Below are 12400 nucleotides of genomic sequence, written 5' to 3' on the forward strand. Positions count from 1 at the left end.
CCACACATCTTCCTTTTTGTTTAAAATCACATGGTCCTCATGCGCAGACCAAAAAGAGCATCTCTAATGATAGGTCTGCCAGCAGTCTTAAGGAGGTGCAGAACTGAGGATAACAGAATGAGTACAAGTATCAGTAGCTTATGAGTTACAGTTAAAGCATGGGAGAGTATCACGATGAAAAACTATACAAAGCACAGATCTCTTTTTTTGCTTCCCATAACTAAGTGTCACTACAATAATCACAAGCACCAATTCAGAGGTAAAAATACTGTATAAGATACCAAGGTGTCAATGTGATCAACCTCTACCCCGCCAAAAAGTCACAGCTGGCTTTTATTAGATCACTTCACACTGGAGAATCACCCCGGATTGCATTCACCATCTATGTGTTCCCAGGATTAACCCTGGAAATAGAAGCAATCCAAGATGATTCACAAGTGTTAAAAGGCCTGAACTACAGTGTCTGTTGGAAAACTTTACAACTTAAAAAAAACAAAAGTCTCAAGCACCAATTAAACAAATTCCCTGCCTACTAAAACATGTCTGATGCACCAAGTGCATTTATTATTAAAAATTAATTAAAATTAAAAAAGGACAAAAAGATAAGCCATTTGGATTTAAAAAAAAATATATAAAAAGTGTACAAACAGCTGTTGCCATGGATTGCCTAATATATTTCATTATATATATATATATATATATATATATATATATATATATATATATATATATATATATATATATATATATATATATATATATATAGCCTATAGCCTAAAAACATTGACTATGAATGGATTCACTGTTCTACATTATAATCACTTAGCCAAATATATTGCTTATTAGATTAAAACGGTAATTTCTATAGAAGTTGCTATACTTAACTTTTTAGTAAATACCACCTTCTTATTGTGTTCGATACTGTGAAATAAATACAATAAGGTGCGGTTGAAAAGTAGTGACAAGAGTGCAAGACATCAAAACATGGAATCAGAGCCAGTTTTTTTCTGGAAATAGAAGCAGATCTCCCGACAAAAAAAACCTGTTTAACACTGGCAACAATGTTCAGTAGAAGGTGTGTTCTCTACGGTCCTTGGGAATACCTGAAAAAAGTTTCCACTGGCTCTTGTTAATTCCCTTCTGTGTACTCTTGACTTGGTTGACAGACTTCAGTCTCTTCTGCAGGTCCTAGGATAGACGTCTCTGCTGAGAAGCCTGTGGAAGGCGAGGTCTGAGCTCCAGGCTCTGAGTTGTTTGTGTTTTCTTTCTGGCCCATTAGTAATGAAAGAGGACAGTCGAGGGAGGAATATTTCACAAGTACCTGGAGTTGCTCAGGCCTAAGTGCAGCCTCACTACATACCTTCTGATACAGACTGGAAAGATTCTGCCATGTCTCAACCTTGCTCATCTTTAACTTGTTTTTTTCATGCATTAATTTGTCCTTTTCATTTCTCTGCAAAAACAGTTTAAAAGGAGTTATTTATTAAAACTGCAGTATACAATATTTCTACCACTTGGGAAGCAGAATGTAATAAAAAAGTTATTACAACCAGGGGTGGTTAAATTTTAAAGCCTTCCTGTTCGTAATTAATTATTTCATAGTATGTTGGTTTATGTTCAAATGATTTCCTACTAAATAATGTATAACTATGTATTACAGGCAACTTGAAAAACACACAACACTATGTAACACAATTTTTGTTCCTGGGTAGTAAGTGTTATTTCCTAATTGCTTATGCCTCAAAAGTATAGAAAACGGCTATTATTCCCCACAAACTTTGCATTTGTGACCAGGACAGTGATATTTCGAAATATCACTACTTCCAATGGGAAAATGGGCAAATGTGTGTCTTTTCGTTCACATAAAGTCAGAAAAGGAAAAAGTAGTTTTTCAAGATTTACAATTATACTGTAAATACAGTATAATTGTAAATCTCAAAAAACTACTCACTTCTAAATCTTTTGTAGTCATCTTTGTATTACTTTAGTATAAATACATGTTAATTTGGATTCATATGTTGTTTTTTTCTGACTGTGAACGAAAAGACACACATTTGCCCATTTTCCCATTGGAAATAGTGATATTTTGAAATATCACTGTCCTGGTCACAAATGCAAAGTTTGTGGGGAATAATAGCCATTTTCTATACTTTTGAGGCATAAGCAATTAGGAAATAACACTTACTACTCAGGAACAAATTTTTTTTTTTTTTTGTTACACAGTGTAATTGGAATATAACAGTCACCAATACCTTGTATTGAGTGAATCCTGTGATACATTAAGTATTTTATCCTTACAGCAGGTTTTCACTATTGTATGAACTAAATTTTGGAGTACTGAGTGAACAAGAGTGCGCTAGCACAACACAGAGCTTAATATTTGTTTTTAGTTAATACTTGTATATTAAAAGGGCGAGATGCATTTGCTTCACCTTTTCAGTTTTGGGGAAATTCAACATTTCCATGTTGCAAACAGCTTTTTGCAAAAAAACTCAAATAAAAATGGATTTAAAAAAAAAGGGAATATTTAATTTTTTTCCTTTGTTAAACGTGGTGGATGTAAACCCTCAAACACAGATTACAGTATAACTTTAGGCAAACTTCTTAAAACTTCATAAAAATCAATCAATACATAATGTAACAGTGCAATTAACATAACAGCACCAACATTACAGAACAGAAGCACATCAACATTTTATGATGTTTGTAAAGAAACAGGTCTGGCCCTCATTACTTACCAGTTTATCAATTTCATATTCCAAATTCTGAATGCAGTCCAGCTTTCTTTTGCGACATCGCTGGGCTGCGATTCGATTTTTGCTTCGCCGTCGGACATCATGTATAAAGTCCAGTTGTTCTTGAGTTAGGTTGTGGTTTTTTAGCATTTGTTGGAAATCATTTCTTGTCAATGATGCAATTTTTTCCACTGAAAATGGCAATTTCACCTGAGAATTAAAGATAAAACTTATGTTTTGAACAAATATAAAAAAGAAAGAAAAAGCTTCAGGTTAAATAATCAGCTCTCAAACTAGCTTCGTGTCACTTTCTAAAGTGTTTCTTCATTTATTTCACTTTTTGATCATACACATACTTTAGTCCCAAAAACATTTATTGAAAAGCATTATTTGTCAAAAGCATCTGTACACAGAAATAAGTTCTCTTGCACAACAAAATGCAGCACTCAGATTAGCTAATGTGGACTTGTGGCAAAGTGGTTTACAGTGAGCAGGTGCAAGTGGTGATGTGATTAGAAAACAGAAGACAAACAAAATTCACGGTTCAAACAATGTTTATTTTGTAATCCCGGTCTGGCAGCCGCAAATAATAATCCCAGGTAATATGTGTATTGCACTGTTCCAAGCGATGGGTTTACAGTCCCAAATAATAAACACAGTTTCAAAGAATAAATACAGTATAACACACATAAAGACAAGGAACTGTTAGGGGATTAGGGGTGGGCAGAAAACACAGCACTCAATCATACTCAGAAACCACTACTTGCACTCTAATGACATCACTGTAAGTAGGCGGGGCTAAAACTGGAAGTGCTATTAAAATGCTTCTGGCCCTGATTGCCATCCAGAAAGTGAGCAGACTGGGGTTTAATGTACATTTAACAAGGATTTTTACAATTTCTAAAGTCCAAAAAACAACACATACAATTTAATTCAACAAAACATACAACAGCTTGAGTTTGCAAAGTAAAATTTAAAGTGGAGTTAGTAGTTACTTTACAGCCACATAGCTTATTAGGTGTTGTCTGTGTGTACTACTGTACAACATTAAACAATACACCGGATATTAAATAAACCAAACAAGGAAGATTAAATAAATAATTTTAAAAAAAGACTGAAATGCCACCACAAAAATACCTTTTAAAAAAAGTATTATTCCATTGCTTTGTTCTTTGACAAACTAGAACAAAATTTGTTTCACAGACATGTGCACACAGACATAATGAATAACTTCCCCAAATAAACACAGACATAATGAATAACTTCCCCAAATAATGTGAAAAATAGTGTTTCTGGAAAGTATATCCTTAAACAATCCCTTGGATGCATCAAAAAGTGGATGCGTGTAGGAATTCACTGACACTGACAGCAGCTCTCTTCTGAATGTAAGGGCTTGTCCAAAAGTGTTTGAGTCTGTCATGCCTGTTAGTTAAGTGTGTAAACCTAAATTTAAGAAGCATCTAAAGAAAATGTTAGTTTAGGTCTCAAACAAGAATGAACCTGGCATAAGCAGTGAACCGGGGGAAGCTGCAGAACAAGTGAAAGGGATGCAACGGGCATGGGCAACCCACCCAAAACCAACCTGAAAGTATTTTTTTGAAGAAGAATGTGCTTAGTAAACAGGCCACAATAAAATACACACATGGAATTTTCAAGTTCGGTTATCCGTTCAAGATTCAGACAAGTATTTGAATATTTGTTAATTTGCAAAACCATTATCAATGCCATTACATGCAACACATATTAAATGTCACAGAAGTAATAAAAGGTTGTAAAGGCCTTACGATCCCAACCGGGACAGGTGCCAAATAAGGCTGGTGGGTATGCCTTCACAGCGATGGGGCAACTTGATGGTAGGACAGAACCAGAAGTCGGCGATCTTGGTGAAAGGGCACACTTAAAACAACTCCAAACCTCAGCTGGAAACTTGGGAGTTGTTTTAGACTTGGTTTTGAAGCTCAGCTCTCGGTTATCGTGGTTAAATCATCTTTTTACCACCTACATAATATTGCCAAAATCTGTTTTCACCTTTCACAAAAAGACTGAGATTCCCAATTCATGCCTTTGTAACCAGGTCCAACATTAGAATTTTCCCTTTCCAGTCCAATGTCAGACATCTAAAAGACGTCAAGCACAGGTCTCTAGTCGATTTTTCTCTGGAAAAAGCTGAGAAAGCCTTTCAATGGCCAAGTGAGACGGATTTGAGCAATACACATAGCCCCTGCACCACAGAGATAACACAGACATAAACAAAGGAGGCAGCTGCTTCCGCACCCAGCGCTCAAAGAATATCACTGACATTGGCAGAGCTTTTTGAGATTTTATAGTCATTTTTATGTCCCTGGGTGTCAGCTATGCTCCACAGGAGCTGGGCTGCTGGCTGTTCCATCAACTGCATGTGCTCCACTGGGAGATCGAAGATTCTATTCATAAGGTCCTACTCTTTGGAACTCACATCCACTATTTGTGACAGGCTCTGATTCTGTACAAAAATTTAGGGGCTCTCAACTGGGGGTCCACAGCCCCCTAGGGGGCCTTGAGGAGGTTTCAAGGGGTCCTCCAAAAATAAACCAGGAGAATGTGTTATTCTCCCTGCATGCTTATGACACACTGAAACCTATTAGCTTCAGCATGTCATAAGCATGCGTAGAAATGAACGCTTTCTCAGGTTACGTAACACGTTCAAGGTTCTTATGGTGTAATACAGCTGCAAAATTAAGGAAATACAAAGACAGCTGCTTCAATTTTGGTTTTATTTGTACTAGAAGTGGATATATACTTCAACCGCAGTGTGTAATTTGTGCACAAGTACTGTCCAATGAATGTCTGAAACACTCCAAATTAAAGAGCCATTTAATTACCAAGCATGAAATATATAAAAACAAGCAACATTCATCTTTTGAGCGAAAAGCTAAAAGAACTGCTTGGTACTAAAGCCGTAATGAAATCCAGAACTACCACAGATAAAAAGCTTGTAGTGTCATAGTACATAGTGGCACAGAAAATTGCTAAAGCAAAAAAAATGCATATGATTGCTGAGGAGTTAACAATGCCATGCACCATTGAACTTAAAAAGGAAATGTCTGGGCAGAAGCAAAAATACCAACGTCAAATCACACTGTCAAACAACGCATCGCTTTTATGTCATAAGACAGAGTTTTGCAGTGCACCGATTGGCTGTGCGACAATGATTTAGCTATATAACTCAATAAATCCACAGACATTTCTAAAATGTCCCATTTATTCGCCTATGTTTGGTGTGTGCGGAATAAAGAAATAAAGGAAGACTTTGTTTTGCTCATGACAACAAAGTCAAACGACATTTTCAAAATGTTAGGATGATGTCATGGCTAATTGCATTGGGGTCTGCACTGATGTAGCTGCAGCAATGACCGGAAAGCATTCTGGTACTGTGCAAAAAATAAAAGCTGTTGCGCCTCGCACTATTTAGACACATTGCTTTTTACACCAAGAGGCGCTTGATGCAAAAGACATTGAACCAGGTCTTCACAATGTTCTGAACACGGTAACACTCGTTAATTTTATTAAACCCATAGCAACAAACTCCAGGTGTTTCGCTGGACTTTGTGATGAAGCGGGCGCAGAGCACTATTCCTTTCTCATGCATACAGAGATGAGATGGCTCTCTCGAGGCAGAATGCTTACTTCTATATATATAAATCTCAAGGAAGAGTTACGTCCTTTCTTGGCGGATAAGAAACCTGAGCTTGCCAAAGTACTGAAAGATGATGTGTGGCGGGCAAAACTGGGTTACCTCGTAGACATATTTAAATGAATAAAACTATGAAAAGGTGGGATGCATTCAAAAGGAAACTACAACTCTGGAAAGTTTGTGTCTGTGGAGGGACTACCGATATGTTTCAGCGCTAACATTCTTTCATTCAGGAACAAAACACTGACTTCGACGTAATGAAACCGCAGCTGGCAGCGCATCTGTATGGTCTACTCAACAAATGTAATACTTACCTTCCTGAACTCATGATGGAACAAGCTGCTACACATCTGTAGGCTACAAACCCAAATAGTGAGAATAATGAAGCTAAACCAACCCCCTCTGCCCCATCAAAGAGCTCACTGACAGCTCCCTCAGAACCAAGTTCAGCGAAATGTTGGAGACATTTTGATGCAAGTGTGCCAATGAATACATCACTGCTTCTTCTGCAGCACTGACAGCGTTGGTCCCATTTAGTAAAACCTACTTATGCGAAACAGGATTTTCAGCCATGACATTGATGAAAACAAAGAAATCTCCACAACAGGTTTCACATTGAATAAGTAAAACAAAAATAATTATATTTATCAGGGATGGAGACTCCCATTGAATAGCAGATTTATACTACTAAAACCAAGAGTGGATCAGTTTAATAAGATAAACCTGAACTTGTTCACATTGGGGCTAATCAAGCTTATTGTGAAACCTGGAATCAGTCAAAACTGCTATGCAATAGTCCATCCCTGATGTGTGCTTGTGTGCGAGTGTGGGGTGGGGGGGGTCTCGGAAGCAAAAAGATTGAGCACCTCCTGCGCTATATAAAAATACAATTTGATTGATTGATATTGTAATGAATGGTATTGTAATTTACAGTTACAGAAGTATAATACAAAACAGTTTTCTTATATCAAAGTTACTAACCTCATGTGCTCGCTCTCTGGTGTACGACTCACTGTCTCCCTCCGTGTCAAAGTCAGATTCGTCTCCTGAGTTGACTGAAGAGATGCAAGGGCTTTTCTCCTGCTGCGATCCTTGGTCGCATTCAGTTCTCTGCTCCTCAAACCTTCCACAGCAACCATCACTATTAAGGTTGCTCAAGAAGGGGCAATCTGCAGCTCCTGCAGCAAAATCAGACTGAGGTTCGTACATTTCACTTATACTTATTGATAACCAAGGACACTCAGGAGTTTTCTCGGATGACTGCTGCAGAGAACCTGGCACTGTGTCAAAAGAACCTTCTTGTCTGGTGTTAAGTTCTCTCCAAAATCCCTTTGCTAGATGTTCAGCGACCTCTCTCTCGACACTGCTTCTTCCAGTACAGGCAGTTTGGTTAACATCCTGAACTTCGACACCACAATTTGAGAATGAAAGCTCAGGTAGGACTGTTTCTATTGTTTTTTCATTACCATCACTCTCTGGAGCACTACCTTCTACAGAACCTGTGACACCATACATTTCAAGTGAATTTAAACCGCAGTGATCTGATGTGTTAAGTGTTGACCCATGAGGTTGACTACAAACTACGCTGGGCTGCAAGGCACAAACACCACTAGGATCCTCCAAAACATGTGGGACACAAGGGTGGCAAGTTTCACTCTCGCAATGTTCTCCCATTTTGGATTCGGTGTCAATATTGCCGGTGGTATTTCCCTTTCCTTCATCAGTGTTTCCATCTGTAAGGCTGCAGATTTCATTTTGTGTTTGGAGAAACTGTGGAGTCTGAATATCCTGTAGTGAGGGGTTGCATCCATCTTTCCCATAAGCAAGCTGAAACTTCCTGTATTTGGGGCATAAAGATGAATAACCTGCCTGTGCGTCTCTCTCGGAACAGTTCGGGTTGCAACTTCCAGATACTTCTGCTAATTTCGAGTATATTACTGTATCTTTCTTTGATTTTAGGAGTACAGAAACAATGCTCCTTTGTGATACACTGTCCAAGAACTCAACTCCAACATCATCTACGTTTAAACCTAAAGAATCTTCCTGGGTGGCTTGGGGCTTTGACTTCCAGCATTTTGTTTTGCAGCACAGTTTTCTGGGACTATCCTGTGGGTCTGTCCTACTTTCATAGAACTTTGCTATTACAAAATTAAAGCATGTTTTTTCCAAGTTGTGGAAACCCAAAATGTCTGCACAAATACAGACCTCTAGAACATTTTCTTTGGTTAACAAAAGTTTGGCAGTATATGCAAACTCAAGCAATGGTTCGAATCCTTTTACTGTTACCTAAGGGGAGGGGGGAAAAAATTATAATTGTCAGAACATTCCTTAGTGCATTACAAATGTACTGCCTCAAGTTCAAGTGCCACCCAGGGACATCAAGACACGACAAGAATAAATGAGAACACTGTACTGGCTATTGTGATCCCTTCATGCAGATTTCTGGTCAACTGAAGTGTTAAATAGGTATTTTAAAATGACATTTGATTTGTAGGCTATACATTTGAATTCTTAACTGGGTTCTACCATATACTGTAGCATTTATGTAATTTACTGTAAGGCTGCATTCACACTGGATCCGTTTCAAACGGACTCAGTCTGGTTCGTTTAGTTTGAATCAATGTGATTGCTGTTCACACTTATCTGTGAGCAAAGAGACAGGGCTCGTTTCGATGAGAACTAAAGTTAGTTTTTTAGGTCCTTTTCCAATTTTTTTCAGGACCGAGTCCGTTTGTGTTCACAATGCAGTTTTTAAGTGAACTCGGTTTGATTATATGGTGCGTGAACCAGGTGTTTACAACATCCTGCAAGATACACTCCTTTGTGTGTGTGTGGGGAGGGGGGAAACGGACGGACGTGTCTCACTTTAGAGAGTGATTTTGGGGATATAAAAATGACACTTAGAATGTCAGTAGTCCTATGAATGCATCTATAGCGATAGCCAGGGAGGTCTAACAGTAGAACTCATGCAAATTAAGTACCACCACTTTGTTAATTTGCAACACAGGAGTACTAAAGTCAATTATTTCACAACAAGTCCTTCAAACAGTGACCATTTTCAGGGGCTGTCTGGTAACCCTAATGTAGTTCCCAAAGATATGTTTTATTTTTTGCTGTACTTGTTTCCCCAGAATATGATTTAAACTACAAGCAAAATGTTTACTTCTGAGTCATGTTAGTTGTATCTCAAACAAAAACACATTGGAAATGTGAAAAAACATGTGCCTAGTCATTTGAATTTGACCAAACACACAAGTAAAAATGTATCAAAGAATATCGCCGTCGCTTCGTTCCAGACATTGACAGCAAACTTGCACCGTCTGAGTGTGGTCACAGAATCACATCAACCTCTCTGCGTGCTCATTGGATAAGACAATAACAATCACTATGTTCATGTTTATTTGTTCAATCTGTTCAACTCCACAAAACGTATTTACCACTACACCACCGACAGAAATGTCTGACAAAAAGCGTAATGGGAGACTGTCCTACTTTTCTGTCATTAACAAGAAACCTAAAAACAACTGTGACAAGTTAAATTTCCATATTTCCAGATAAGTGTACAATACTGCACTTACTAACAAATACATAAAAACAGGCAGGGGTATAACACTTACAGTATGTACACTGGCGCTTATGTGCACATTTGTTATATAAATTCATGAAGACCTTTTATATTTTTATTTTTTGTTAATATATGTTTGAAACACTAGTCATATATAAAAGTTAAAAGTAACATTTACTTTGGGTTTCTAACTACTGATTTATATACACAATATTTAGAAATTACAAAAGCAAATGTAAAAAAAAAAATACAAAAATATGTATTTAACTTTTCCTCATTATATACTATGAGAAGAGGTATATGATTTTTGTTTCTATCCTATTATGTGCTGACTATGATTTGTCACGTTATATGATCTTCAATTTTGAACAATACCATTATTCAGTAAAAACATTTTACATTGTATGAAGAGATAAGACAGTTAAAATAGTAAATGTGAATTTATTGATAAGAAACGTACGTTTGCAGGTGGAACCCTAGTTAGACAAGCTGTTAAGACAGACGTGATACTGTATCGCTTATTTAATTTCAAACGTCAAACTATGTTAGTTGTTGCTTTGGGTAAAATTGATGCTTAAAATTGCAGGACCAACACCACTATGTAAAACAGCCTGCTATTTTGAGAATAGTATTGAAACTTGTTTTCGGTACTGTATTCAGTTTCTAGTTTGTCCTTTTTTAATGTTTTAAAATTGTGAAAGCAATGAACTGATATGTATGTGCATACAAATAAAAAACAGTGCTTCACTTGTTTGAATCAGTTTCACATTTAAAAGTACTTGTATATAACACTTCAATACCACGGACAGTCATGCTTTGCAGACGTTATATACAGTGTGCTATCAGAAAAATACTCATTTCTAATGGGTTGTGAGCTGGGTATGTTAGGATAGGGCACAGGAAGCAGAAAGAACAGTCGGAGTCTGAAGGAACGGACTTAGGACAGGGGAGCGGGCAAAGCCCAGACGTGGTAGCAGGCCCATGGCCCAGGCTGGAAATTAGGATAGGAAGGTGGTTGCTGACTGAGGGTGGCGTAGCCACTGCATCCCAGGGGCGTGAAACTGCATCCCAGGGGCAAAGCCAGCTACCGAAGGGTTATACTATGAGGTTCTCGTCCGACAGCAAAAAGACACCAGACCTGTGTCACAGAGTGAATTTGGTGTCGAGAAATCTTCCTCCAGAAAAAGCTAAGAAAACCTTTCAATGAGACCTTCGGAGTTAAACGGAGATAGCTGCTTCTGCATCCAGCGCTCAAAGAATATCACAGACATTTGCAGAGCTTTTTGAGATGTTATAGTAATAAAATAATGGCTTGGATCGCATTATTGAGGAGTTTGGTGATAAATCAAGTGATCAGGAGATGATTTATCAGTATGCACGTCTATAAACAGGTATGTGAAAAATACAGCAAACAAAGGGTGGGGCTTGGCTGGAGATACAGTACTGAGTGCCCTTTTGTGATTCAATACCTTTTAAACCCGTTTTACTCTGAAAAAATAAATAAATAAATAAATAAACAGCGCGTCTGAAAATAAATTGGACCTGACAAGTGCTGAATAAATGGACTGCAAAGGGTTAAGTCTGGTCATTTTTATACATATGTAGAACATTTCACGTTGACATCATAGCAGGATTTCTGAGAACTACCTTGTGGTGTTTTTTTTGCAAATACAGTACATCACCGCTTGATGTAATCACTTCAACTTCCTCTGCTGGCACATGAGTGATTGAGGACATTTTTCTAAACTGAATGAGGTTTAGAAAACATTTAGAAGTAAACTTTCCTTTTAATCTTGGCGCTGACATCTTCACACACTGTCAGAAGTGCTGTAAATGACACAAGACATGATGCAATGTATGCAAATGAGCAAAACAGTAATAAATCATCACACACACGTGACCTTTCGTTATCCCTACCTTAAAACAGAAATAAATTATTAAATATAAATGACAGAGGTCACAATAAGTGTGTTCCATAGTATATTTTTATGTTGGCAAATCAAGTTAACTGTCATTAAAACTCGGCTGTCCTGTAATATACATGTGTGGATAAAAGTGCCGGGGGTCTGCAAAAAAATCTGTTGGGAGAAAAAGGATATTTTTACCTTACTTTGGCAACTTGTTTTCTTACTGTATGACAGGTATTGATCTTTTTTCCCTACATTTCACCGAACTACTAATTAAAAGTGAAATGGTGCTTTTTGGTTCCGATTTACTTTTGCTGCGCCTGAAAACACGTAAACTATCTTTACTATAGTCAGACAGTTCTCGCACTTCGCTGATAACTTGGCACGAAAAACTACCGTTCCTCTCAATAGTTTGTTTCCTGTGTGCAAAAGGATTGAGTCCAGCAGTTGTTCACATTGACGTTTAGCAAGCGAACCAGACTTTGCGTTTGCCAAACGGACCAAGACCACCCAACATACC

General features: G+C 37.6%; 1 protein-coding gene across 2 annotated transcripts in view; it reads right to left on the reverse strand.

The window, feature by feature from the left end:
* Positions 1-770: 770 nt before the first annotated feature.
* The window catches only part of LOC121328002 (transcription regulator protein BACH1-like), a 16979-nt gene continuing 5349 nt past the window's right edge, over positions 771-12400 (reverse strand). For both annotated transcript variants that reach the window (XM_041272418.1, XM_041272419.1), the window contains exons 3-5: positions 7390-8694; positions 2739-2945; positions 771-1453 (exon numbers count right to left, since the gene is read on the reverse strand). In XM_041272418.1, coding sequence (XP_041128352.1) covers positions 1130-1453; positions 2739-2945; positions 7390-8694 — 1836 coding nt within the window. In that variant the 3' untranslated portion in view covers positions 771-1129. The remainder of the gene's footprint in view (positions 1454-2738; positions 2946-7389; positions 8695-12400) is intronic.

This window comes from Polyodon spathula, chromosome 15 (genome assembly GCF_017654505.1).
Source record: "Polyodon spathula isolate WHYD16114869_AA chromosome 15, ASM1765450v1, whole genome shotgun sequence".
Lineage (NCBI taxonomy): Eukaryota > Metazoa > Chordata > Actinopteri > Acipenseriformes > Polyodontidae > Polyodon > Polyodon spathula.